Source organism: Aspergillus glaucus, assembly GCF_001890805.1.
Source record: "Aspergillus glaucus CBS 516.65 unplaced genomic scaffold ASPGLscaffold_21, whole genome shotgun sequence".
In the NCBI taxonomy this organism is placed as follows: Eukaryota; Fungi; Ascomycota; class Eurotiomycetes; order Eurotiales; family Aspergillaceae; genus Aspergillus; species Aspergillus glaucus.
In genome coordinates, this window is record NW_019170473.1 from 10,720 (window position 1) to 36,107 (window position 25,388).

Consider the following 25,388-nt stretch of genomic DNA (forward strand, 5'->3'; position numbering starts at 1 on the left):
TGTTTCTGAACGTGGTTGGATTCCATCAAGCCGATTAATAAAAGTAGACTTTGGCCCCCCAAAAACTGCTGCTGCCTTTGATTTTGATTGAATTTTTTTGCTTCTATACGCGCTGATGGCCATTTGAATTCGATTTTCTTGAGAAAGAGGCATTTTAGATGATGGTGGTGACAAAATGACGCGTTGAAGTATGATTGTTGGAAAATTGCGGAGGAAGTGGACGGGACGGCCGTGTGGACGGCTCGGCCGTGGATTACGTTAATGAGGCTTAATATTAGTGAGTGGAGCGTTAAACGATTGGCTGGTATTGCGTCCGGGCTTGTTGCACGGGTGTGCTCGTTTTTGACATGGTGCGTAACTAAGTGGATGCATGGACTAGTTTGAACGGGGGTATTGCCACATAGGGGTCTGTGTTTTTTGTCTCCTTGCTCGTGCTCGTTTAGTTTGCGGAATTATGTATTTTGTTGGTATGTATGTGGGTATGCTACAGAGTACTGTGGTACGGACGAATATTCAAAAATGCATGTTCAAAATTATTGAGAGGCTCTATGCTGATCTAACTAGTCCACCGTCTAGTCTAGTCTGGTATATCCAACAAGTACCATCCCTAGATACAGTATTACAAAGTACAGAGTACATCATGTGCATCGTAAGATATGTATAGTAGTATATGTATAACGCCGCTCACGCTCACGGCGCAGCAGGCTCCTGGCTAACCCGCCGTCCCTGATTCGCCTGACGATCGGACGCAAGCGTTTGCGCGAACTTACTCTTCTCACGGATCACGGGACCCTTCCAGTAGAACACGTAGATCGGGGCGACGACCACGCACGACAGACAGGCCAGGACGGTCGTCGCGTACTCGACGTGCCATTTGTCGCCGATGTTCTCGTACATGGGCGTTGCGTACATGGCGCTGATACCGGCGAGCAGGTCACGGGCGAAGGCGTTGCCACCGGTCGCGGAGGCGGAGTAGACGCCGTAGGCTGCGACCATGTAGTCGACGGAGGAAAGGTAAATGGCGTAGTTGGCGATACCGACGCATGTGGAGAATACCATGGAGCCCATCCAGTGGACGTTGCGCTCCTTGCCAAAGGAGGTCCAGGCGAAACCGAACAGGCCGATAGGTTCGAGGGGCGCGAGCCAGAGGAGCCATTTCAAACGGCGTTCGGCGGGGATGGCATCGTTGCCCTTGGTTTGACGGATGTGTTCGTCGCGCATGAACCATGGGAAGTAGCTGAAGTATGCGATGAAGTAGGCGACGTTGATGGGGATGACAGCCCAGGCCTGACCCAGAACACCCCAGCCCCATCCTTGCTCGTAGACGATGGCGAAACTCTCGAGGAAGGTGAAGATCAGAGCGTCGGAGAAACCGGACAGGAGAGACATGCACAGGACAATGGGCTCGCGCACGAACATGTAGAAGGGACGGATCCAAATCTTGCCAGCTTCATGGAGCGAGACACGAGGGTTTTTCAGCTCGTTGGGGCCGTAGATGTTGGGGTCCTCTCCGGTCTTGCGACGTTGCTTGGCTATCTTGTCCATGATGATGGTTGAACGGCTTTCGGGCATGAAAAACATGATGAATTGGACAACTCCTCCGAAGATGAGCTGGATCCAGAAGAACCATTGCCAGTCGAGGACTATACACGTTAGCACACATTTCTTTTTATTTGTTGATATGGGGGAAAGATACGTACAGCGCCCGATCGGACCACCGATAACACCACCAATACTGGTACCAATGCAAGAGGACAAGACGATAAATGCGAGAGGAAACTGTTGCGTATCGGGTTCGTACAAGTCGGCAATCAGACCAAGAGTGACACTACCACCAGCGGTAGAGATACCACCCTGAACACAATTAGTTCATTGTTACAAGTCGTGTCATCATGAGCACACAAAACTTACCAGACCACGAGCGACGACAATCGAACCCCAATTGGGAGCCAAAGCAGCCGGAAGTTGCCAGATGTTGATCAAAAACATCGATAACTGCAGAATAGGCCAGCGACCGAATTCCTCACTCCACGGCGCCCACAGTTCACATCCAATTGAGTATGTCACCAAATAGATCATCTGCCCTGTTCGCGCATGTTGCGCACTAATATCGAACGCCTTCGTAAGGGGTTTCACGGCATTGGGATAGACGGAAGTGTTGAAGTTCATAGAAATCTGCACACCAGCGATGGCAGCCAGGTACATCCATTTCTTCCACCGAGGCCAACAATAGGCCAATTCATCGTAGCAATCCTCCTCCTTCAGTATGCGCTTTCCATCCGAGCGAGCACTTTCCTTCTCGGTATTTTCGTTGGCAGTAGCCTCGGGAGCACTGCTGGGAGGCGACGACTCTAACTTTTCATCCGAAGAGACTCTAGGATCCTGCGGAGTGGCTTCAGCCATTGTGCAGGTTTGTGTGGGGTATCAAAACTGAAGAACCGCAAAAGAACAAAAAAAAAAAAAAAAAAAAAGATGTTGGAGAAGTTAAACGGTCTGGGGAAAAGAAAAGAAGGTCTGGACACTTTGTACTGTTCGTATTCCAGTGATGAATCAGCATTCGGTTAGAAGAGATAGCCGTACCATCGTCATTTTGGACCAAACCGGATTTCCCAAAGCAGCACCCATACTAAGACCCACAATGGATCGGCAGTGAAAAGTTTTATGCGACATGACATCACGGAATGTGCGCGTCCCATACTTGGCTTTCGGGTGTTCGTCGGGAAGCCGACTTGGGCCAATCAAATATTCGGCTTCATCGGTAACACGTGAGGTCACGTGCGCAAGTGACATCATGGGATTCTCCGATGATCCATCCGAATGACTTCATTTCGCCAACTTGATTATGAAGAGTTATGCACATTGGATGAGCATAGTCGAGCATATCGAAGGTCAAAGAATTGTGCTTAAAACGAATAACAAAGAACATTGGTTTTTGCCTCACCTTGGCAAATACCATAGAGTATGGCCTCATAGTGCCAAGTTAGTCAGGGTTGACTGTGTCCTGCCAAGGTTATACCCGAGAGCAAAGTAAGTGGGCTTGTTCACTTTACCAAGAGCCAAGAGCAATAGCGCACTTCGCTAAAAGATTAAGATAGCTGGGCATTCGTGTATAGAACCATAGTATGAGGGAGACATAATTGCCCTAGGGTCCAGGTACTAAAAAGGCTCACTTGCTCATCCATGTACATACAGTAATACAGAGTAGCAGTCGATCGGAAGAGGAACTTCTCCCCTTAAATACCCAGGGGCAGGCTGCCAGTAAAAGTGGATGCGTGTGAAAACCAGATTTGAGAAGATATCACATGACATCAGTGTGAGAAAAAAAAAAAAAAAAAGAAAAAGAAAAGAAAAGCGCTTACTGTTATGCAGTGCTCATTCGACGGCGAGCATATACGTACTATATCTAGATCGTGGCGAAATTCCAGAGCTCTGTAGCATGTTACTGGGCATTTGAGTGGGTATCAAGGGTCAGATGGGTCCTGGTTGATTGATCTATTCTACGGAGTCGGAGTACATGTGAGGACTGGCAAGCAGCCACGGTTTATTGGACGAGATCCCTGTAAATAACACTCGGTTATGAAGATGTGCAGCCATGAAGATTGACAACAGCACGTCTTACTGGCTTGTTTGCAGGGCCGTTATCACTGCTGCTGGCACTCCGTGAAGACCGCCCGAATCAATGACCACGCGTACACTTCTCAACGCTCCGCGGTTTCTTTCCTTATAGGCTGATCAGACTGTTAAGAATGTCATATCTTCAGATGCTGATACAAGTCGTACCCATCACTGAGAAAAATAATGTTCCTTCGCGTCAGGATTGTCCTCGCAATGTCAATTCTTGACAGGCTGCAATACTGCCCAAATATGCGGAATCGCGTATCGCTGCCGATCTAAGACCGTCTGTGGATGCACTAGTATGCACCTGGTAATGCAAGCTTCCCAATGTACCAAAGGCATTGACGAAGGGACGGTCATTGGAGATCGGTCTCGCTGCAATTTTGGTGCTATGGTGAATAACTGGACTATATTCCAATACCCAGGTTCCGTCGTGGACCTGTCTTAGGAAGATGGTCTCATTGTAAGTCGAGATGACGCCGTATGTCATATCCAGGTCGCATATACTGCGCGGGCTTGGCTAAATTATGATTGTAAGCATAGGCGCGAAAGATTACGGATGCAAAGGAATACAACTTCCCGAGGATGTGTCCGTCATGAGTCGAAATAATGACAAGAGTCAAGTACCCAGATGCATAAGCGAATGGAATGAAATGCGCAATTTCAGGGGGTGCCGAAAGGAACAATTTCTCCATTGGGCCCATCTGGAATACAGCAGCAGCTGTAATATATAGTTCAAATCAGAATGGGCGTCCACCCAGAAAATTTGCTTCTCCAGCATCAACTTGATCTGTCATTGCTACCGCATATAGCAAAGTTTGCTATCTTCCCATGGACAAATTGCAACATTTGAAGTCCCCGAATCTGAGGTCCACATTCTGGGATGCAAGGATGCTGCCATCTACTTGTCCCACACGTTGCTGAAATCTGGAATCAATTGTTTGGTCACCGCAATCGGTGTGCCCATCCATGAGATAGAATGAGATAGAATGGGCCAGAGGAACCGATAAACGATGTGTGATGACTGCGTTGCTCATCCAGTAGTGGCCGTCATCACCCAAACTCCGTCATGGATAAAGTTATGGTGATTTCTTAACCAAAGGGGCATTAGGGCGAGCGCTCGTAGAAAAGTGGTGTCCTTTCGTACCCTGGAGCCCTCGGAAAATGCATGGGCGACGCTTGCTAAACCGCCCGGTCCCATGTAATTGCTAACAAAAGGTTGGCCCAGTTGGCTCGACCCTCCGGTGTGCGTATTTGAGTTTCGTGATTATGCCAATTGTATCAAGCCATAATTCATTATTGGTGGCGTTCGGTTGGACTGCCGAGCGCACCGAAACATTCCTCATTATATATCGAGCAACGAGCTGTATCATCCCAATATCCGTAGTCGACGTACAGAGTCTTGAATTGAATATTGTGAAGAGCGCTGGCCGTCTTATATAAGCCACTTCAAGCAGAGCTTTCCCTTGAGCAATAACCAGCAATCATAATGCAGCGCTCAAAGCTGCCAACCGCTCATATCTCTGTCGTCAAAAGTAGACTTGTACCAAGAGACGCCAGGAAGCTCTGCCAAATTCCACTGAAGATAGGCCCGGTTACGCCAGGGATGATATTCTCCCATTGGGATATTGTCGCTGAAGTCGATGACATATCTGTTGTTTCAATGTTAGCTAATGCCAGCAAAACAGGCGTGACCGTGCTCTTCTTCTCCGTAAATAGTTTCAGGACCCGCACTGTTTGGAATGTAGCTCCAGCGGATTTATCTGATACTTGCTCTGCTCTCTCCTCGGGAGGATCGAATTCAGTACCCAGATCGGGCATCTGCATGTACACTTTCATGAGAGCATGTTGGTTGGGATTGTCTTTGTTTTCAACTAGGAACTTCGCGATGGTGACGGACGGACCTAGCTCCTCATCCTGTGTGAACTGCTCATATTTCTCGCAGTACTTGGATTTGATGATCCATGTCGAAGGGCTGGGATAGTCGCAGGTGACCTCGGAGCTCAGGAGCCCCTTGAACAGATTTCTGTCGGGCATAGTGTCAGCAGTAGATGCAGTGGATGGCAGTGTGAACGAGAGTAGAAAGTTAAGGATAAACAGCTGTATTTCAAGTAGATAAGTCGTTGACGATCACATGACATCAAGTGAATAAAAAATCCTTTCATATTTTGTACTATAGGACAACTCAATTAGTTTCTGCTTTCTCCTCATCATCCCCAACTTCAACATCAACGCCTGGATAACCATTATATCCTCTCCCCCACCGCACCCACGCATAATCCACAGCAGCAACAATACCAAACGCCACAAAGCCCAGCCATACCATTACAGCCAGTATTCCCACCGGCGTCAGAATCCTCTCGACGTTCCATAGCGAATCGAACGTGCCTTGGCTGGCGGGAAATCGGTTGGATTGTTTGGCGCAGTTGCTGCAATGTGGGATGCTCGCCACTGGGTTCGGGGTCAGTGGAGGACATTGTAGAGGGCCTTTATGATGGCATGGGTTGTCGATTGCCGGTGGGATGTTGATGGTTTCTAGGTGTCCTGGTTCGGGGTTATGATCCTAAAGAGTCAGTACGGAGACTTCTCGATACAATCCAGACCGGAGAACAAGCCATACGAGAGGACCACGAGAGCCATCATGAGACATCGCCCAGATGCTAGTTTTGGAGAAGAATCCCCATCCGGAAGGGGTATTCACGGAATGATCATTCTCATCATTTCTGACGGTCCCGGGAACCGGTAGCGCAGCCGTGACGCTCAACGACGAGACCAAAAGAAGGATAAGTGCAGAGAAATACATATTGAGACTGATAGATATCCAGCCCGGATAGAAACAGGACCGAGGAACTGTCTGAATATATGGACAATGACACTCTTGATCGGCTCGCCCTTGCTGTGAAACTATTGTCCAACCCGGGACATTGCCGTGCAATCATCTGTTGAGCAAGGAAAGAAACACGCTGGTTGGACACGCATCACATACGATCTTGATTCCCCTTGCAGGGTGGCATTAGCTAGTTTGTTTGCTTCACGGTCTGTTCGCATTCTCGAGACTGTCATCGGCCGACAGGTCCATTTACCGGTCGGCAGTTCTGAGTTCATCACGATTGTTAAGCGCATTCTAGACGAGCATCGCCGACACGATCAATCAGGGATGAGGGTTTTCGGACCATTATTGTCTTCATGGTCGCGATAGAGGATCTCTGTTGACGTATCTCATTTAGAGAGTCTGATAAGCGACCGCCTTTATTCTGCCGTCCTCATCACACCGCTATTGCTCACTTTATCTTGACACTTGAGGCAAAATGACTTCCTATTACAGTATTCCGTACCCTGTGTTTGCTATAACATCGGAGCAACCTTTCTGACACGGAGTGATGATATCGATACTAACACGTCTAAAATAACTATTCTGGTAACTTGAATCTGGCAAGATCTTTGTTTTCCACGAGCTGAGCAAAAATAACATCTTGAGAGCTTTCCCCGTGCTAAGTACTGAGTAGATCGTACAGGAATGCTGCTCAGCACCTGAGGATGCTAAGGAAACATGAATTATATACAATTGGAACTGTATTTCCATCAGATCTCAGTATATTGGAATGTAATCCCTGCTTCGGTAGTTCCATATGACGGTATTACTATACGGCGTTAGGGCTAACAAGCTCCACAATCATTTTCAGCGTACTTATACCCATTGAGCTCAAAGACAAGGATCCGACTCTGGAACTGTAAAATGGCTCTCTAAAATATACATACTAGTGGCAAGATCTTGAAGACCAGCGCATTGATATCTGACGCTGAATTTCGTGCATTCGGATGGACACAGGAGCTCGGGGGGATTCAGTTCGACATTTTGGACCCATTCGATAGCGTCGCGGTTCTTGGTGATGCTCGCAACTGTATAGCTGCCACCCAGATGTTGGAACGCAAGGAAAAGGTGGTTTGCGCATTGTTCGGTTGAAGTGCGCCGGACTTCGATTCCGTATACGTCGGAATTGGAGGGCTTGGGGCCGTCAAGAATGTCGAAGGAGGAAAACATCTTGATGAGTAGAACAATGGATGTGGTAGCCCGGAAGTAAGGGCCGTAGAAAAGACGGAGGCGTTTATGTCCGGTCAGATGCAGTTCTAATAAATATAACACGAATTAGTTCTACTGTTATTCATAGGAGAGCAGTCTAGACAAACCTTCGACTAATTGGTAAACAGCACGCGTAGCCCGGCGGATCTTTCATATAGCCTTTACCAATAGATGCCTTTGTATGGTCTCTCGTAATCGGCGACGTCTCATTAGCAGAGAACGGCTGCTCCAGATATCCAGGCACCGGTCTGGAAGTAGCGAATGAAGGAGGCGGGCTGGGCAGCAGAACAATTCCAGGAGTATGATCTGAGAGCGCCGGTGAGATGCATCTTGGCCCCTGTTTTTGCACGGGGGTGTCATCCAGGGTATTCGTCTCCTGGCCGGGGTTGCGCGGACTGGGGACGAGGCGCTTCGCCCATGACGGGAGCCGGTCGAGCAGATCTGATAGGTGAGCCATTGAAACTTGTCGTAAGGGTTGAGTAAAGGGAAGTAGAAGGTAATTCTCAATTGGTGGCAGTGCAGTGGACAGATATACAGCGAAAAGTTGGTTTGTTATGTTTTTTATGTGTTATTGTTGACGCGACTACTGTACCTCTCACAATGATCCCTGTCATTAACACCAGCTCTCCATAAGAGGGCTATAGTCAGATTTGATGCTAGCTGAGAGCGAGAACCATGATCCCTGCCAGATTCTAATTCAGACCGGCTGACTTATCAGGGAATTCTAAACCTGGGCACTTCTCTCCCTTCGATCTTTCTCATGGCAGGACCGGGGAGGGGGAGTTGATGTAGGCTAGGAAGCCATAATCCATGCTAGATTTCAATTCAAACGCGAGATTAATCATGAGAGAATGCTCACCATGGAGCTTTTCTCTTCGTACTTTTTTGCCCCTTTGTATGCCATTTTTGTATATCTATCGTCCGGTCTCTCGTTGTCATTAGCAAAGTTAACAAAATCATTCTCCTTCCGGTATTCTTCAGCAACAGAGCTATAACATATTCAAATATGGGTAACATCAACAGCTCAGAGGTGAATGATGAAACATCCCCGGTTAGTGACACTGTCAACTAATTGAGAGATTGGGACCGGGCCGAACTCAATGGCCCAATCATTACGAAAATTTAGGAACTGGAGCATCTCTTACACAGCGCTAGTGATGAGGTATGTTTTCATAAACTCTCGAGTTACGACTGAGCGAACCAGGATTAAGGAGACCGCTGGCTCGCTAAAAGCAGTTCTGTCAACCAGAGAGTCAATTGGGGGCTTTCGAGACATCTTAAACCTTGAAGCACGGCGACGCATGACCCGAGTCGAGAACTCGAGGGATTGCTTCAAGACTAGGTTCTGGTCTCTAGAAGGGATATTGTTATCCGATGCCCAGGTCGAGCACCTTGCTGGGATAACCCAAGCCTGGGAACTGAGTGATGACGACAGTCGCGCCTTTACCAACAACATTCGCACATGGGCTGCAAATCCGGCTGAATTCTGGGGGATCATAGCTACCTGTGACAGCTTTGTCAAGCGGTGCTTGCTGGACAGCAGGCGGCGGATAGGATGGAGTCTAATCCTATTCATCGAAGGGTTATCCTGGTTCTTCTAGCGGAGCTGGTTGAAGAGGAAATCCAGCGTATTCAACAAGTATCGAAGACCAGAAATTCTGCTCAGCTTCGCTTCCAAGCCGCATGGAACATTATTAGCAGGGAGTATCCTAGCCTCGCTGATGAAGAGCTGGAGAAGAAAAAGAAGAAGTTCACTCATGCGGCCTGGTATGGTAAGTCGTGGCTTCGGATCCAGAACACGGAGGTTATTCTGGGGTTGCCGTCAACGAATGCCAAAAAGTATGGAATGCATGGCCCCAGTCCGATATCCAGAGCTAACTTGCATGTAGGCTCGACAAAGGGCGCCTAGAGGATATCGAGGTCGAAGCTACCAATGCGTATGAAAAAACATTCAAACTTGGCGACCGGGACGAGCTGAATCGTGTCTACAAAGCGATTCGCAATGAATACAAAGCTCGAAGCCATGGCACTGAGCCGGCCTAGTCTCCACAAGTAGCTCGAGGCCAAAAGAGGAACCAAGGGCTCTCGCCAAGAGGCCCGAGAAAGTGCCGAGATGTCACTCGGTCCTCACTTGACCAACCGCAGTCTCCAAAGTTTTTTTTTTTTCGGCTCTTCCACAGATGTCAAATCGATCTTCCACGGAGCCTCCCGCAAACAGCTTGACTGGTCAATCGGAACCGGAAACAAACGATATCTTGGATTCCGGTGGTAGTGCCCAGACTGATTTTCCGAGCACCCAAGATGATGCGAGGATTCACCAAGGGATCCTTGACTATTTCACACAAATGTGTCCATATGCGTTCCGCCAAGATACGTTCTTGTACTGGTGTAAATCCAATTAGTGAAGAGTTTTCTTCTTGTCTCCATCTATACAGATTCGAGAATCAGCCATCCAAATCTGGTCCAATGACCATGACTAGCACATTTGGTGCCAGAACCGTTTCACCATGGAGGAATGATGAAAAGTCCTCATCAACTCTACCCCCAGGAAAAAGAAAGTGGTGTCGAGAGCGCCATCAAATTGCCAGTTTTTCTTGGACGATTCTCCCGCTGTTAATATTGACAACATAACGCGAAGAAAAGCTCCTGTAAATAAAAATCTGGAAGGGAGTAGACGCAAGTCTCCTCAGTTTTACAATAAAACCGGACGGGGAACTGGCGCTCGACACCAGCCAAGGGCTTAGAACAAGGTGAGCACAATTGAGATCGGATGCAGAATCATTGACAGGTTTGCACTACGCGGTCCTTGTCAGACGAATTGGCTTCCTGCTTTAGGATCATTGATATTATGGGCAACGGTTATCGACAGAGCCCAGGCCACGCCGCGGCCTCCCAGATGCATGTAGAAAGCGCTACGTATCCTCCAACGAGCAATCAAGATTTACATCCCTGCCAGTCAAGCGCCGGTACTTACAGGGATTAAACAATACGTACAGAGACTGGATAGATGAGCTATATTGATAGGTCGAGGCATTCTCACAGAGTCGACCATTTCAAAATTACGCCCATTGCCCGCATTGAACTACGTTGTCCCAGAATCCCTGCATCGAAGAAGATAGAAGAAAAGGAAGCTCCCTTTTTTCGCGCAAAGCAGATGCAGGTGGAACTTCCAGATATAGACGCGAACTAGTAATTGTAGTTGATTCTCTTATGGTCTAGAAAGTTGCTGGGATTATGGACCAGGTCATGTCCAATTACGAAGCACAGACAGACCGCCAAAAATTCTATTTTTTTTTAGTACCTAGTACCTGAAGATCCATAGCAAACAACTCACAAATATCATGGAGATGCTATGCAGAAGTTACACGGGCTATCTCTAGAACTGACTTCTTAGGATTCTTCAATACACTACCAGGATATAAACTCCATCCATCCAGATCTCACGTGCCTCTCGTTGGCTACTTTTAAGCCCTTCCTGCTCGATTGCAAAGGCGATGCTTTCAAAATATTAATCGAGTACTTACAAGTAACCTTTCTTGTACCGAATTTTCCATGATCAAAAAAAAAAAAAAAAAAAAAAAAGCTTATCGTGCCGCTGACCACAGAAGCCCGCTTCGTGGTGGATGGAATCGCCGAAGACTTCCTACCAGATGCCAGTAATTGGACACTATGGACAGAGAGCACAATATTGTGCGCAGGCTCGTGGTTGGCGCGTCGAGTGACCAAGTTGATCAGGCTGTTGGATGAAATTCCCAAGGTTCCAATCCCGAAGCCCTCGCTTTCTAACCATTTACTAATTAAAATTCCGTGCCAATAGGAACAAGATTTTGAGTGGAACGTCTATAAATTCACCCGATCAATGAATCTCTCCCCCAGGCATGAAGGAGATTGGTTAGTTGTCATTCCCTTGGCTGAGGGTGTAACTCTTTCGACTGGAGGTAAATTGTACAAGGGCTTTGCAGCAGTTGTCGATGATCGCTGGGATTTCAGTTCAGATGTGCCAATGATTTTCTTGAGACCTAAGATCCTGGTCCAGAGTCCCATACCACCACGAAGAGAGTGGATTTCAACACGGCTTAGCGAAAAGGAACGAAATCTCCGAGAAGAGATTAAGGCGCTATTACCTCGGGCTGGCACTTCATGGGATCGCAACACACACGAAATAAACTACTCTAGCGACGAATTGACCAAGAAGCTGTGCGAGCTGGGAGATGGCATAGTACAGGAAACGGTTCTGACCCCCCTTTTAAGCACCTTTTGGAACTACTGGGCTAACCAAATGACTGATTGTAAACAAAAGCTGACCTGGACTGTTGGCAAGTTCCCTGTGCCCAAAAGGGTTATTAACGAAAGGAGTTGGATGATTGTCATCCCTTTACATGAGAACACAATCCTGACTCCTAGGGGTAGATTGGAAGATGATGCTTACACCTGGATCCCCGATGAGCCAATTATGCCTCCAGATACGCCGGTTATTTTTTGCCGTTAATATGACGGTTATTCATACTTTGCAGTATCTGTCAAAGCAAGGTCGTCAAGCAGGCGGGATACTCTTGTTCGAGAAAGTCAAGATTTTGTATCGAAGAGTTCCTGTTTTGAAAGTTCTTTTAAGAGATCAAATTTGAAGTCCTACCTACGACCGCACACATAGCTAGAGGCGTAGAAAGGGTATCATGATGAAAAAAGCGATTGTTTACTCTGCCAAGCTCATAAGCGCGCTCTGCCCTGGAGCCCTAAGTCATAGATTCCTGAGTTCAAATGTGCGTATCGCTCCACTGCACATTGGGCAGGCTAAATTGTAATATATTGAAGAAATTATAGGGGATTGATTCTAATGTGTAACTTATCGCATGCATCTTTGTAATATCATTCACTGAATGAAAAGACAATGAAGCAAAATATCCAACACCCAAATGACTCCTTTAGCATTCATGGAAGCCCGCTCATTTTACTCAGTAATTGCTGCAATCATAGCAACAGCAGAATTCAAGGCCATGGTTTTATTGCTCTATGAACGGGCAATAACCTTTGGTGCCGATGCTTGAAGAAAAGAACCGTAGCTGCCTAAATTTGGCAGAATAGGTGAGCATCCTCAAGGATTCTGTATCGATAACCCTCCCTTAATCCTCTACCTATTGGAGACGCACTGGCCGCGTGTAATTGAGCTTGGTATCATCAATGGTGAAGTGACGGCTTCACGGTAGAGGCACCGCAACAACATAATTCTTCTGCTTAACCGCTGCAGAGAGGCTGAAGTTGGATGTGATTATTAGGAAGCCTATGGCTGGGGAATGCCGTTGATTGGTGAATGCGCCAGCCATAGCCGCCTGCTCTTGGATCGTTAATATTCCATCAAATGATCAGTTCACCTTGGAAGCTGAAGTCCCCTGTTATCCATGTTGCCAATCAAATCCGCCTCTCGGATGCCGTCAACGAGTGCTAGATACCAAGCAATATTCATATCCCAGCCAATTTTAGATTAGCACCAGTAAGTTCAGAGCAAATTCTGTGATAGGTGAAGACAGAAACATGGAATTAGGTGGTTTCAAAAGCCCGGCTTCCTGCGTTGAATCACGTTGACCTAACAGCCCTGAATACTCCTCTTCTCGGGATAGACGCGGTCAAAGAGGCAATTTAATGACAGGGGTCTATTCTCTTGTTGTCCAGAAATCTGTCGAGCTTCTGGTCCAGACCATTGCCAATAGTACAGATCATACATGATTGGGTCAGAGAACCTGGCACGATACCTAGGTTTATGACAAACAACAGGGGAAGGTTACACGGTTATCCCTAGGACCAGTCATTTAGAGATCTTCTACATACTTGCAAAACAATTGTCACTTGCTCAATTTAATATCATGTGCCTGTCATTGAACATATAAACATCTTCTGCTCCCATCCAAAGATAATAATCCAAGAACATCAATTACTTTATGGAATATTTGCAAGAGATTCTCACTACCACAAGATGTATTTAATGCCCTTGAACTCGACTATTATCCTGGACGAGATGAACGAGCTCATCCAGCATGCCGCCTGGGAAAGGTTCTGGTTCCAAGGCATGGGAAAATCCTATTACAGCCATGACCTGAATACCAAAATGTTCCAATTTTTTTCCGAGTTAGGGTTATATCCCGCGGTACTGTTCCCGTTCCCCCCTCTCCCCAGCGTCTCCCTCTAGTTATAGTGATTGGTTGACTAATTCTAACCCGTGCCAATAGAATTGGAACTGGAGAATATATAAATTCGAGACACCAGCAAAAATAACTGTCAAAGCAAGCCCAGTGTTTGTTGCCCCTCTAGCTGAGGGCGCGGTTGTCGCTCCCGAGGGTAGGCTGGACAAGGGGATTTTGTACCTTTTTCAGAGATACGCGAAAGTACATTGCAGGTATACGAATGGTCTTCGTGGAACCTGGGCATTGTAACGCGAGATTTCTGAGAAGAGAAGATATGTTGTTTGTCCAAGGTGCCGCTTAGCCCAATCGCCGACCTCCTCCGAACTCGTGAGCAGGCTCTAACAGCTCTTGGTCGAGTCGTCAAATTTTCTGCTAACCAAATCTATCGTCCTGGTATAGCTTGCTCTAGCTTCCTTGAACGGTTTTTCTTTTGAAAATTAATCAAGAGGATAGGAAATAGGCTGATGGATGGATGGAAGCAATTATGGTAGATAGTATGAAGAAGGAAGGGTTCTGTTGGCACGAAGGATTAAGGATATGTAAAAAATGAATATAATATCGAATCAATGTATTCAAAACTCCTCTATGCTAAAAAATTTATATATGTCTATTATGCAAATGCTCGCCAATGCAGTGAATGCCCAAAAATACCAATCAATCAACTCTAACCATGCATAGCGACACCCAAAATGCAATGCAATCCAACACAGTCACCTAAAACCTCCACTGCGCCACCCAATTACCCATCAACGCTCCTGAGATAGCACCCAACGAGTTCATCGTCTTACTCGCCTCCTTCGTCGCCGCGACATCAATCGGCACCGACAACGCACCCTCTTCACCATCCGCCAGCGCGCGGTAGAAATCGAGCAGTTTAAGCGCAGGCTTCTCCTGGATTTGCTCCGCAGTCGGGTTCTCGATTTTCTCGAGCTCATTAATCCACTCCGCAATCGGGACAACCTGCACGGGGTACACGGCTTGAATGGCGGGGAGAAGAGTGTCCCAGGTTGTAATGGTGGGGTTGACGAGGTTGAAGACCGCGCAGCGGGAACCGTTGTGCGACTGGGTTTCGCGACGGGTAGTGATCAGGTCCAGCATGATGGATGCGAGCGAGTCAACAGGGATCCAGTCGACGGGTGTCGAGCCCAGTGCGTCGGGGACTTTGCCCAGCGATTTGGAGGTTGCGACGATAGTGGGAACCCATTCCTGGCGGGACCAGAGACCCTTCTCGCTCGTTGGACCGGCGATCTGGCCCACGCGGTGGACGGTGGTGGGTACGCCAGAGCGGCGGGAGGCTTCGAGACAGATCCGCTCGCCAATATGCTTGGACTCACCATAGCCCTGGGGGAGGACGACGTCGGTGTTCTCGATGGGGGCGGAGGGGACAGCAGGGCCGTTAGAAGCCTTCCAGGCGCCGATGGTGGCCACGGAAGAGACGAAGTGGATGTGTGTGTGGTGGGTGCTTTGCAGGGAGAAGTCGACGAAGCGGCGGACGGAGCGGATGTGCACGTCTTCGTAGGAGTCGACGGTGATGTTGAAGTCGACGCGCCAGGCGTTGTGGATGATGGTGTCGACGCTTTGCAGCATCTCGGTATATTTGTCGGCAGGCAGGCCGAATTGCTCTGCGCCGAACGATGCTTGGAGGAACTCGACTCTGTTCTGGGGGTCGGGACCGAAAGTCAGGCCTTTCTCTTCGAAGCTCTTGATCTGTCGTTCCTTAGCTTCGGACCGGTTAAGGCAGTACACCTTGGCAATTGTCGGGTCCTGTAGGAGGGCGCTGAGGATGTAGTTGCCCAGGGAGCCGGTCGATCCGGTGAGGATGACTCTGTGCTTGTCACTCGTGTTGTGCGCATCCTGTGTCTGTACTGGAAGATCGTTGGTGTACTTCTCGAGAAGCGAGCTGATTTTCTCAGTCCGGGACACGCCACCCTCAACGGATCCACGCATCAGTCCATAGACGAGACGGGCGAGAAGCTCGATGGTGGGGTTTGCATAGATGTCCTGCGACGAGATGGACCGGGAGCTATCTGGGGACTGGTGAGACTGCAGAGCCTTGCGAAGGACATTGCTGAGTTGCATAGTCTGCAGCGAGTCGAGACCAGCCGCATAGAAGTCGGTTTGGTCAGACAGATCCGAGGAGTCGAGAACATGCGAGACAATGCTCCGCAAGTACGCCGTGACGGTCGATAGATCAGCGTCCTTGGGCAGCTCAAAGTCAGCTCCCTCACTATCCTCGCTGTTGTAAATGGCATCGATCTCCTCAGCATAGTTCTGCATGGTTTGCCGGCGCCTGGTGCTGCCCTTGGGTGTGATCCCGAACGGTTTGCTTTGGAAGGCAACACCGATTTTGCTCTTCATAATCCGCCCATGAGCCGGTCCGGCCTGGTTAGCTTTCTGCACCGTGGGCCAGATGCTCTCGATGAGTCCATTGACCGGCTTGTCCTCGCTCCAGAGATGCCAGTTAGGCTCGACGAGCAATGCAGTCTGGAACCGGCCTTGACCAATGACTAGAGCACGCGAGACCAAATGGTGTCCTTCGATGATTTTCTCCATGGTGATCGGATTGAGCTTCTCTCCATTGCTAAGCACAAGCACATCATCATTACGACCAATGTACTTCCACAAACCGGGCCGCGTTGGGTGTGGCGCAAAGAGATCCTTGGTGTGATAGCCAGTCGAATCGGGGTAAGTGTGGAAGATGGCATGCTTTTTGATATTCGCGGGTCTGGGGATCACTAGCTCATAGATGCCTTCGCCTGTCGGCTGCATTTCGAGGCCGTAGGATGGATTCCATTCGAAATACGTCCAGTCCTCCTCATGCTCGGGGAGCAGAGTAGGCATGAAGCCAGACTCACTGCTTCCGATCCAGTTGACCAAGCGGGTGTGTCCAATGATATGGTTTCCTGCTTCCGGCGACAGAGGCGCACCGGCAAAGAAGACATAGCGCAGGTTAGAGAGTGCTTCCATCGAGGCAGGAGACTTGGTCATATCCTCCAGAATGGAGGGTGGGAACATCGCGGCCGTGGGTTTGGCCACGTTCAGTATATCTGTCGCAAGTTCGGCTGACATGGGCTTGTCGGGAGCAAGAAGGAATGGGATGTCATGGAAGGCAGATAGCAAGAAGATAGTAAGACCCATGAGATGAAAGAACGGCGTGGTGGTGATGATGTTGCCAGGTTCGAGGATGTAGGGCATTCCCCAAACCCGTCCTGAGGGAACAGGCAGGCTTGGGATCTGCTCGAGAGCACCGATGAAGCCGAAGGTGAGGTATACCGGTTTGGGTAGTCCTATTTGTAGTTAGTATGTGTCGAGAGGTCAATGAAAAGGAGAATTTGGTTTCCTACCTGTTGTACCAGAGCTGTGGATGATAAAAGCGGTGTCGTTCTCGATTTCTTCGTACGTCTTGGAGAATGGGTAGAAGGAGGTCTGCGATTCGAGCATCTCGGCAAAGGTAGGAAGCTCCTTCACATCCAGGCCGGGACGAAGGTTCTGGAGTTCCAACGCTTTCTGGCTTCTCTCGGCAGTGCATACTAAACGTGAGCAGTCGGTAGCGTCGAAGAGGCTCATGTTTGCTTCGTCCGAGTTCCGGGTCGATGAGAGTAGCGGCTGCCATACATTAGCATCTGCTCCATCTTATCTCTTTTCCCATGGTCAGAACTCACCCTGTAGCCAGTCTTGTTGCAGGCCGTGATCATAACCAGGTATCGAATATCGTTGGCACCGATGAAGGTCAAAGTATCGTATTTGTCACTGCGGCCATAGTTCTCCTCAATCCACCAGGCAGTACAATTGATTGCATGGGCGAGGTCCTTGTAGTTCAATTGCCGGAAGCCATCGTCCAAAGTCGAATTGTTGTTGGGCATGGAACCGGCGATCTTGTCTGGGTAGAACTGACCCAGATGGTCGATGACATGAGGCAAGAGCCTCTTGCCTACATTTCCGGGGCGAGTCACGGCCATTAGCTATTGCAGCGGGTTTGTCGATTATAAGAGACGAGGATGTTGCCAGGGAGTTCGAATAGAAGATGAAGAGTGGAGAATAAGAAAAGTTTGAGATGATGCGAACCAAAGGAAATCAAAATGAGGGACAACGGGATGCCTTTATATACCTCTCTGTCTTCGGGTGTAACGGGTCTCGTTGCGTATACAGAGGTTCTCGTCCACTATGTCTTGAACTTGGTGCATAGTAGTGACTATGTCCCCACCCCCACCCCCTCAGTGTTCAAAGTTTAGCCTGGTGCCGATTAACCCGAAATGGTGGAAGTTCGGATCTGCTCCTGCACAATTGACGATAGGCAGCCAGTCAATGGTGCCATTTGATTGATCAAGAGCACGTAAGTGGAGAGATGTGCGTAGTTGCGTAGCGGTGGCTGTTTTCTAGAACTCTTCATCCCTGTTGTCAATCAATGTCAGTCGACATCAAGTACTCCGTAGTATATCCGGAAAGTTCTGACAGAGAGCATTACTGTGTCTCTACGTTCCCTCTCTTTCTCACAAGCTGAACTCATATTCTGTAATGCTCTGGCAACAAAACAAGATCGAGACAGAACAAGGAAGTGGATTCAGAATGTTCCTAACCGGGTAACCGGGCACCGACAACCAATAAGCGGACATGTCGATCAACCCCGGCAAGCCGCACGGCATGGCATATCGGTATCTGATATTCGGCAACCCGGCGGCGGTCTTTCGGGTTGCTGTTCCTTTTTGGAATGCTGATATCAAGCTAGAACAGATTTGATAGTATGCAGTAGACGGATAATCGCATAGAATTGCGTGAGAATGGATTCCAAATCATGTCAAGATCATGATGCCGATATCCTCCACTATGCAGTGCGCCTATCCGAAGCTTATTCCCGTACACCTATGTGCTAATAAAACATCCTTTTGGCTCGGCTGCATATCCGTACAGTAGTAGCTAGTAGATCGAGACTTGGCTCTGATCGTTCCATGGTTGCTCGCCGTCTTTACCTGTTCCTGTCGGAGGAAACTTCATTCACAAACTTCGATCTCGGGCGCATCATGATGATCAAGTCTAACGGTTGAATTCCCGTGTTGGCATACCTTTGCAGGCCTTTCTGTAGTAGTAAGTTGTGTATCCTGTACAAGGCGATGTACAATCCGGATGATGCGGTTATCTACTGTTCCCAATCGGGTAACATGTTCCGCACGGCAAAGGCCACTCGCGCGATGATACATCACTACATAAATAAATCTGGTCAAGGGAAATCGGGAAAGAAAACGGCTCATGATATCTATTAGGCTGTACAATGACCGCATTTTAGAGAGATCCGGAGGTATATTTTGCCTGGTCACTTGACCGGCTACAAACGCCAAATGATCACCAAGGATGGATCTAGCCAAGAGACCGTCTCATTTAAGCATGGAGCTAGCAAGGGCGTCGTTTATGGTTAATCCTCTGTCGTTTGAGATTTATAGTGAGTCCCTTGGTTCACCCGAAGAAGCCGTTCTCACATGCATGCAAATACAACAACTCCGGACTCCTCCCATTTCGTATGCTATAACCCCCATATATATACACGACCCTGATCAGCCCTCCACCATCCGAAACCCCTTCTGCTTGAGTTTTGGCAAATACCGCAACAGCTCCCTGTCCTCCAACAACGAGGACAAGAAGGTGGCTGCCAAAATCCCAGTCTGCCGACCGACCTCCGCCAGAACATTCATCATATATTTGTCAATCCCAGGAAAGGTCGCAAAGAGCCCCATACTAGTGCATATGTGGATGACGACATAGAACGGCCAGATGAGGAGCCTTGCGCCGGCTGTAATTGGCTCCTTTTCGGGCGCTGGGTTCGGTGTTGCTGTCCAGCCGATTAGCTGCGCAGCGCTGCATAGGATGTCGTTTATCATCTGTAGGAGGGTCTCGAGGGACTCTTGGAAAATGGAGATGCGAGCGGGTGATAGGAATCGGGGAGGGATGGCGCTAAAGCCCTTTAGCATTTGCGATCGGATGAGCTGGTGGAGGAGGCAGCGGCCGCTGCGGAGGTTATTCCATGCGTATAGGGTCCAGACGCTGGGGTAGATGTGGTAGATTCCTTTGTGGAATCGGGGTTCTGAGGAATCGACGCAGGTGTGGTAGGGCATCTCGGCTGAGAGACGGATGGAGATGGTCTTGAACTCGAGGTCGAGATCCAGGGCGTCCTGCAGGATCTGATCCATGTCGCTATCGTTATTCGAGCTATTGGCGACTCTTGATCGCAGTAAGGTGAGTTTGATCACTGTGTCTCCGATGTGCCATATCGGCGACTTGGTGTCGATATACTGGGCACATTGCTCCCGGAGTTCGATAATATGCTGAGGAACAGGGAGCCCAGTCTGAATGCAGTTTGTCGTGAGATTCTGGCAAATGTGCTGGAACATTTGCAGCCCGACCTTGTAGGTAAACTGGCGCGTTCCTCTCAGTTTCACCAACAGAGCCGCTCCGTTTACATGCTGTGTCCAGACATGCAGAAACTGGCCGTTGACGCATGTGATTTGCTCGAAGAAGTTCAGCAGCATCACTCCGAGCAGGGTCGAGTCTTGCACAGCCTCAGATGGCACTCTGAGTGCGTTGTTGACTAATCTTAGGCTCTCGACGTATTCCTTTCTCGCTTGTGTTAGCATCTGCTTTTCAGATCGGATGTTGGCTAGACTGGCCAGGCCGACTGCCTTGATACAGGCAGAAATCATCTGGTTGTTACTGGTGTGGAAGATGGTGCCCGCAAAGTCGAGGAACATGGGGTTCGGATCGCTGTATTCTTGCAACGGGCGCAGTTGCGTATGTTGCTGGAAAAAGACGGCGATTCCAAGATCACGCAGGTCTGGTACAATGGATGGCGTTAAGGGTGGGATGAAGTGCGGTACGGTTGGAATATAATCCTGCGGTGGAGCAGCCGTCACAAGTATAGAAGGTTGGGGATGGACTTGGCCCGTTGGAATTAATGAGGTGGTTTCATCATTTGCAGTCGCTGGTGGGCAACGCCTTTCTTCTGGGGGAGGCTTTCTCTGGCTGGGTGGCTGTCTCTGGCTGGGTGCGCCGACTTTCTTTCGCACCCAGTGGCCCTGGTCTTTAAACAGCAGATCGACATAGTCTCTGTACCCCGGACAAGGCCGTCGGGCCCTTGCACACTGACGACAGCCACGTGGGTTTTGGTCACACTACGGAGTAAAGTGTCAGTATTTTGAATGGAATAGGAATATGTGGATGGCCCACTCCAATCTTCCGCTGTCGGCAAGCTCTACAGGCCTTAGACGGCGGTCCACAGTAGACTAGAGACGAGTTAGCTGGCACACTGGTGGTGAGATGAGGAGACTCACCCATTCCAGATATGTTAATAATCGGACCGAGACCAGCAGCCAACTATAGAAGAAAAACACACATATTCAAAGTCCCTATCTCCTTGTATGGCCTATAATTATTGACTCACATCCAAGTCGGGAAGATGAGGCAGTGCAGTGGTTCAAACTTCAAACAGTACCCTCAATAGGCTTCAAGGTTGAGCCTCGCGCTAACCGTATCGGGTCTACAGAGCGAACAACGGCGACCTCTGATTGGCTGTTCGCTCTACTCCCCAAATAGGGAATCAGTAGGGCTTCCCTCAGTCTCACGCAGTTTCGCAGCTTGTACTGTTCCTCTCCAGCTGCTAAAGTATAAATAGACGCAATGTGCGCCTGATGTGGTATGTATTCTGTGCTCTACATGCCTGTACTTTGACCTCCCTGCAATACTATGTCCGTCGACTATCGCCATGGCCTCTCCATCCTCGACCTCCTCGTCTACATCCCCACCCTCTTCATCGCCTTGTGGCTGGCATTTCACCATGGCTTCACCAGGAGCGCCGGCTGGATCTTCTTCGCCATCTTCTCCCTCATCCAAGTGATCGGATCATGCTGCTACCTTGCGACAATCAGCAACCCAACCTCCGAGAACCTCTACATCACCTGGGCCGTGTGCAGCTCCATCGGGCTCTCACCCTTGATCCAAGCCTGTATCAGCATGCTATCTAGAGCGTAAGACACACCCACCACCTTCCATTTCAACGCACCAAAACTGACTGACAGCAACAGCAACGACTCTATCAAACGCACAACCGACCAATCACTCCACCCACTCGTCTTCAAAGCAACAGGGACTATCACCATCATTGCCATTATCCTTAGCATTATCGGAAGCACCCACGCCACCGATATCATGCACAACATGTCCAACCCCGAGACTAAAGCCAGTCTGGTCCTGTTCCTGGTTGCGTGGTTGGGGCTCGGTATCCTGCTCCTCCTCGTTGGCGCACGTTTCTCCAGCATTGAGGCTGGCGAACACCGTCTGCTGTTTGCTGTTGGTGTCTCGATGCCTTTGATTCTGATCCGTCTTGTGTATTCCTACTTGTCTGTTTTTGGACAGAGGAGGGATTTCAATATGTTTACGGGGAATGTGACTATCATGTTGGTGATGGTGGTGTTGGAGCAGATTGGGGTTGTGGTGGTGTGTTTGGGGGTTGGGTTGACGCTGGACAGAAGGGATGCGTTGGTACGCCCATTGGAACAGGCAGATTAAACCAGCGTAGCCTTTGAATATACATTTTTTACATGGTGGTATTGGGTGCTGTACAAGCAAAGAGGACCGATTAATGTCATCAGATTGAATTGATTTTGTCCCTGCCCTTCATACACCAAGATGAAAACGCCTAACTTGCAAGTGGCAGATCAATAAACAGAAACCCAGGACAGACCCCAAAGACATGCCTTGCCTTGTCAAACATCATAAATCTGTACATCAATAGCAAGTGACAAGACAGAGCAGAAAAGACTCCGGAGAGAAAAAGGAAAAGAACATAAAGAAACAGAAGTTAAGAGGAAAAGCACGTAATTAGACATTCGCCTTCTTGGCTTCTTTTTGCGCAAGCTTAGCCAGCTCTTCGTATGTCTGGCTGAAATCCTCCCCATCGTCGTCCTCGCCCTTTTTGCCCTTGGCGGCCGACTTGGGCACAACCATGATCACACTCGTGGGGCGCTTGGTAGCGGCAGAGTTACCGAGCTCAGCGCGCGATGTGACGAAAACGTAGGGAATACCGTGGTCTTCGCAAAGGAGGGGAATGTGCGAGATGACGTCCATGGGCGAGATGTCTCCAGCAAGCACGACAACACCATTGGGGAGAGGCGAAGACTCGTTGGGAGCGGGGATGGGCGATTTCCGGAGGGCCTTGACGACTTCCTTGACACCGCGCTTGAGGCACTTGTTGACAGCGGCTATTGAGAGAAATATATATTAGTATCATGTGTATATCTCGACTTTTAATTGAAACTCGATTCCAGACTCAACTCCGGCCGCGCGCCAATCGAACCGGACCAGATAAACATCGAATGGATCCGCAGTTCAAATAAGGATGTAAAAGAGCACTCAAACTTACCCTTCTTAACACTCTTCAAGACCTTCTTGGCCGACTTGTCCTCGACCAGAGGGTTGGCAAACGGCACGAGAGCACCGATGGGACGAGCGCCGTCGACCTCCATCTGCTCAACCTCGACCTCAACGTCGCCATTGGTCTTCTCAGCCTGGTCAATTCCATCCACAACCTGGGACGTCAACTCTTGCTCAACAGCATTGGTAAGAGCAGTCTTGTCCTTCTTCTCCTTCTTTTCCTTCTTCTCCTTCTTGACTCCGTCCTTCTCCGAGCGCTTCTCCTTCTTTTCGCGCTTCTCCTTCTTCTCAGTCCGGTCCTTTGCCATTGCGACGATGTGCTTGAGTCGGGGTTTAAAAATTGGGGGTGAGTTGTGGTTGGTGGTCGTCTGTCCAGAATCTGAAAAGAGAAAAGAAAGAAAAAAAATCGCAGACCGCCGGCGCTAGTCCGTTTTTGGTATGCGAGCTTGCGGTGCGGCTGACTCAGCGCTTCTCCCAATCGGGCGTCGCAGCGGAAAACAAGCAAAGGACGACTTTCAAGGCAACTCGACCGCGTTTCTGTGTTATTTGACCTACTGGAGAGGACTCTCTGGGAGGGTCGTGATATGCCGGATTGAATCGCTTATTCCTTTTTAATTATATTGTGCCGGCAACGTTGGGCCCGCGTCTTGGTATCAAGGCTAGTATTTTGATTTGATCACTACGCAGGTTGCGGAGTTTGAAAGAAGTCTAACCATCTCCAGATGGAGCCAGATAGGGAGAGGCGATTGTCCGTTAGCTCGCTCGCCGAAGGATTTTCCCCGTTACCAATTCCGAGAGCCCGCCAGTCCTTGCGACAATCTGTCCGTCCACCGCAGCCTCAGAAGCCTGGTCCTGGTAAGAACGACTATACGATTGAAGGGTCTTCTTGGAAGACTGACAAAATACACGTGCAGATACCGAGAAGGAAGAACTTCGCGTGCAGGTTAGCACTTTACGATATGAATTGGAAAACATCAAACAGGAGCGTGATGTGACGGAACTACGTCACGAGAAGGAGCTTCGAGACTTACAACTGAAAGCGGATGCGGATTTCCGGAAGGCTCAGGTTTGTTTGTGGTCCCATGATACAGGGTAGGAAGGGTTCTGACTGTTTGCTTTTGAATAGGCCGCCGAATCAGCTAGTCATCGTGCGAACCACAAGAGCGAGACCCTCGCCAAGGAGCTCAAGGATGTCCAGGACAACGCGCTCAACGAGAAAGTCGGACTCGAACGGAAATTGAGAACCGCTCAAGATCAAAATCAAAACCTGCAGGAAGAGATCAGCGACGCTCAGGCACAACAATCAGACCAGGAACGACAGTACAAATACCAAATCAACGAATTAGAAGCCGTCCGTTCATCCCTCCAACAAACCATCGAGGCCCTCCAATCTGAAGTCGAAAGCGTGAAACATGATCTCCATGGAGCCCAAGGGCGGCTATCTGAACAGGAGGCCAATGTCGCAGAGCTGGAAACGGAGAACATCCATCTTAAAGCGGAGGGGAGCGATGCGGAGACACTGGCCGTTCTCAAAAGAGAACTTTCCGATCAAGTCAACCATATCAGGAACCTCGAAACTACAAATCGGGAACAAACGGCGGAGTTACGGCATCTACGCAAGATACAAAAGAATGTTGAGGTTGTGGAGGAACAAAGGAAGTCGCTGGAAAACCAACTTCAGCTGATGAAGGAAGTTGAGTCGGAACTGGGTACCGTTCAGATCCAGAAGCAGATGCTGGAAGATGAACGGAAGTCGTGGACCAGCCTGCTACAGGACAATGACGAGCCAGCCGAATTGGACTCTCCGGACGCGGTTGTGAAGGCTTTGCTGCAAGAGCGCATCGAGAAAGCGACCTTTGTGGACAAGTTGGGAACTATCGAGGCACAATTCTTGGAGAAGGATGAAATGATCACAGCGCTTGAAACGGAAAAGACAAACTTGCGACAAGAACTGGCCAAGGTTCAATCTGCCGGTGGCGCCGGAAACTCCATGGCAGACAGTCGGCTCAAGGCAAGACTCGAACGGCAGCGCGCCCTTGCCGTCAAGGAGATCGAATATCTTCGTGAGCAGTTGAAGACTTTCGACACGGAAGAGATTACGA

At 49.1% G+C, this 25,388-nt stretch overlaps 9 protein-coding genes across 9 annotated transcripts; 4 read left to right on the top strand and 5 right to left on the bottom strand.

Annotated features, from left to right (window-relative positions):
- Positions 1 to 543: 543 nt before the first annotated feature.
- Positions 544 to 2,433, bottom strand: ASPGLDRAFT_50797 (uncharacterized protein). Its single transcript, XM_022547386.1, has 3 exons — positions 1,912 to 2,433; positions 1,701 to 1,854; positions 544 to 1,643 (listed from the first exon to the last, which is right to left on the bottom strand). Exons 1-3 carry the CDS (start codon positions 2,401 to 2,403, stop codon positions 691 to 693), a joined length of 1,599 nt encoding a protein of 532 aa, XP_022397535.1. The 5' UTR covers positions 2,404 to 2,433; the 3' UTR covers positions 544 to 690.
- A 3,276-nt stretch (positions 2,434 to 5,709) lies between these two features.
- Positions 5,710 to 6,801, bottom strand: ASPGLDRAFT_791322 (uncharacterized protein). Its single transcript, XM_022550007.1, has 3 exons — positions 6,602 to 6,801; positions 6,236 to 6,519; positions 5,710 to 6,178 (listed from the first exon to the last, which is right to left on the bottom strand). The coding sequence occupies exons 1-3, from the start codon at positions 6,627 to 6,629 to the stop codon at positions 5,801 to 5,803; spliced, it is 690 nt and encodes a 229-aa protein (XP_022397536.1). The 5' UTR covers positions 6,630 to 6,801; the 3' UTR covers positions 5,710 to 5,800.
- Positions 6,802 to 8,796: 1,995 nt separating this feature from the next.
- On the top strand, positions 8,797 to 9,839 carry ASPGLDRAFT_60550 (uncharacterized protein; the record flags this gene model as incomplete). The annotated part of the gene is made up of 3 exons (XM_022548441.1): positions 8,797 to 9,221; positions 9,278 to 9,535; positions 9,586 to 9,839. The coding sequence occupies 3 exons, from the start codon at positions 8,797 to 8,799 to the stop codon at positions 9,737 to 9,739; spliced, it is 837 nt and encodes a 278-aa protein (XP_022397537.1). The 3' UTR covers positions 9,740 to 9,839.
- A 1,491-nt stretch (positions 9,840 to 11,330) lies between these two features.
- ASPGLDRAFT_791541 (uncharacterized protein) lies at positions 11,331 to 12,367 on the top strand. The gene is made up of 2 exons (XM_022550008.1): positions 11,331 to 11,453; positions 11,514 to 12,367. The coding sequence occupies exon 2, from the start codon at positions 11,556 to 11,558 to the stop codon at positions 12,183 to 12,185; it is 630 nt and encodes a 209-aa protein (XP_022397538.1). The 5' UTR covers positions 11,331 to 11,453; positions 11,514 to 11,555; the 3' UTR covers positions 12,186 to 12,367.
- Positions 12,368 to 13,624: 1,257 nt separating this feature from the next.
- Positions 13,625 to 14,246, top strand: ASPGLDRAFT_791703 (uncharacterized protein). Its single transcript, XM_022550009.1, has 2 exons — positions 13,625 to 13,835; positions 13,918 to 14,246. Exons 1-2 carry the CDS (start codon positions 13,665 to 13,667, stop codon positions 14,119 to 14,121), a joined length of 375 nt encoding a protein of 124 aa, XP_022397539.1. The 5' UTR covers positions 13,625 to 13,664; the 3' UTR covers positions 14,122 to 14,246.
- Positions 14,247 to 14,586: 340 nt separating this feature from the next.
- Positions 14,587 to 17,735, bottom strand: ASPGLDRAFT_133514 (putative NRPS-like enzyme; the record flags this gene model as incomplete). Its single annotated transcript, XM_022541217.1, has 3 exons — positions 14,587 to 17,159; positions 17,217 to 17,478; positions 17,535 to 17,735. 3 exons carry the CDS (start codon positions 17,733 to 17,735, stop codon positions 14,587 to 14,589), a joined length of 3,036 nt encoding a protein of 1,011 aa, XP_022397540.1.
- Positions 17,736 to 19,098: 1,363 nt separating this feature from the next.
- ASPGLDRAFT_84675 (Zn(II)2Cys6 transcription factor) lies at positions 19,099 to 21,320 on the bottom strand. The gene is made up of 3 exons (XM_022550289.1): positions 21,189 to 21,320; positions 21,085 to 21,140; positions 19,099 to 21,029 (listed from the first exon to the last, which is right to left on the bottom strand). Exons 1-3 carry the CDS (start codon positions 21,190 to 21,192, stop codon positions 19,419 to 19,421), a joined length of 1,671 nt encoding a protein of 556 aa, XP_022397541.1. The 5' UTR covers positions 21,193 to 21,320; the 3' UTR covers positions 19,099 to 19,418.
- A 280-nt stretch (positions 21,321 to 21,600) lies between these two features.
- On the top strand, positions 21,601 to 22,422 carry ASPGLDRAFT_28495 (uncharacterized protein; the record flags this gene model as incomplete). The annotated part of the gene is made up of 2 exons (XM_022543763.1): positions 21,601 to 21,881; positions 21,939 to 22,422. 2 exons carry the CDS (start codon positions 21,601 to 21,603, stop codon positions 22,420 to 22,422), a joined length of 765 nt encoding a protein of 254 aa, XP_022397542.1.
- Positions 22,423 to 22,492: 70 nt separating this feature from the next.
- Positions 22,493 to 23,650, bottom strand: ASPGLDRAFT_50801 (uncharacterized protein). The gene is made up of 2 exons (XM_022547387.1): positions 23,276 to 23,650; positions 22,493 to 23,114 (listed from the first exon to the last, which is right to left on the bottom strand). The coding sequence occupies exons 1-2, from the start codon at positions 23,592 to 23,594 to the stop codon at positions 22,735 to 22,737; spliced, it is 699 nt and encodes a 232-aa protein (XP_022397543.1). The 5' UTR covers positions 23,595 to 23,650; the 3' UTR covers positions 22,493 to 22,734.
- Positions 23,651 to 25,388: the final 1,738 nt, after the last annotated feature.

Coding starts and splice junctions, on each gene's coding strand:
- ASPGLDRAFT_50797 (XM_022547386.1), bottom strand. CDS start 2,403: ATGGCTGAAGCCACTCCGCAGGATCCTAGAGTCTCTTCGGATGAAAAG. Junction 1,855..1,911: donor TTGTCGTCGCTCGTGGTCTG/GTAAGTTTTGTG, acceptor AATTGTGTTCAG/GGTGGTATCTCTACCGCTGG. Junction 1,644..1,700: donor CGGTGGTCCGATCGGGCGCT/GTACGTATCTTT, acceptor TAACGTGTATAG/TCCTCGACTGGCAATGGTTC.
- ASPGLDRAFT_50801 (XM_022547387.1), bottom strand. CDS start 23,594: ATGGCAAAGGACCGGACTGAGAAGAAGGAGAAGCGCGAAAAGAAGGAG. Junction 23,115..23,275: donor CTTGAAGAGTGTTAAGAAGG/GTAAGTTTGAGT, acceptor TTCTCTCAATAG/CCGCTGTCAACAAGTGCCTC.
- ASPGLDRAFT_791703 (XM_022550009.1), top strand. CDS start 13,665: ATGTATTTAATGCCCTTGAACTCGACTATTATCCTGGACGAGATGAAC. Junction 13,836..13,917: donor AGTTAGGGTTATATCCCGCG/GTACTGTTCCCG, acceptor CCGTGCCAATAG/AATTGGAACTGGAGAATATA.
- ASPGLDRAFT_84675 (XM_022550289.1), bottom strand. Junction 21,030..21,084: donor GCCGACAGCGGAAGATTGGA/GTGGGCCATCCA, acceptor TTTACTCCGTAG/TGTGACCAAAACCCACGTGG.
- ASPGLDRAFT_791541 (XM_022550008.1), top strand. CDS start 11,556: ATGAATCTCTCCCCCAGGCATGAAGGAGATTGGTTAGTTGTCATTCCC.
- ASPGLDRAFT_791322 (XM_022550007.1), bottom strand. CDS start 6,629: ATGCCACCCTGCAAGGGGAATCAAGATC. Junction 6,520..6,601: donor CTGCAAGGGGAATCAAGATC/GTATGTGATGCG, acceptor GTTGGACAATAG/TTTCACAGCAAGGGCGAGCC. Junction 6,179..6,235: donor ATGGCTCTCGTGGTCCTCTC/GTATGGCTTGTT, acceptor CTGACTCTTTAG/GATCATAACCCCGAACCAGG.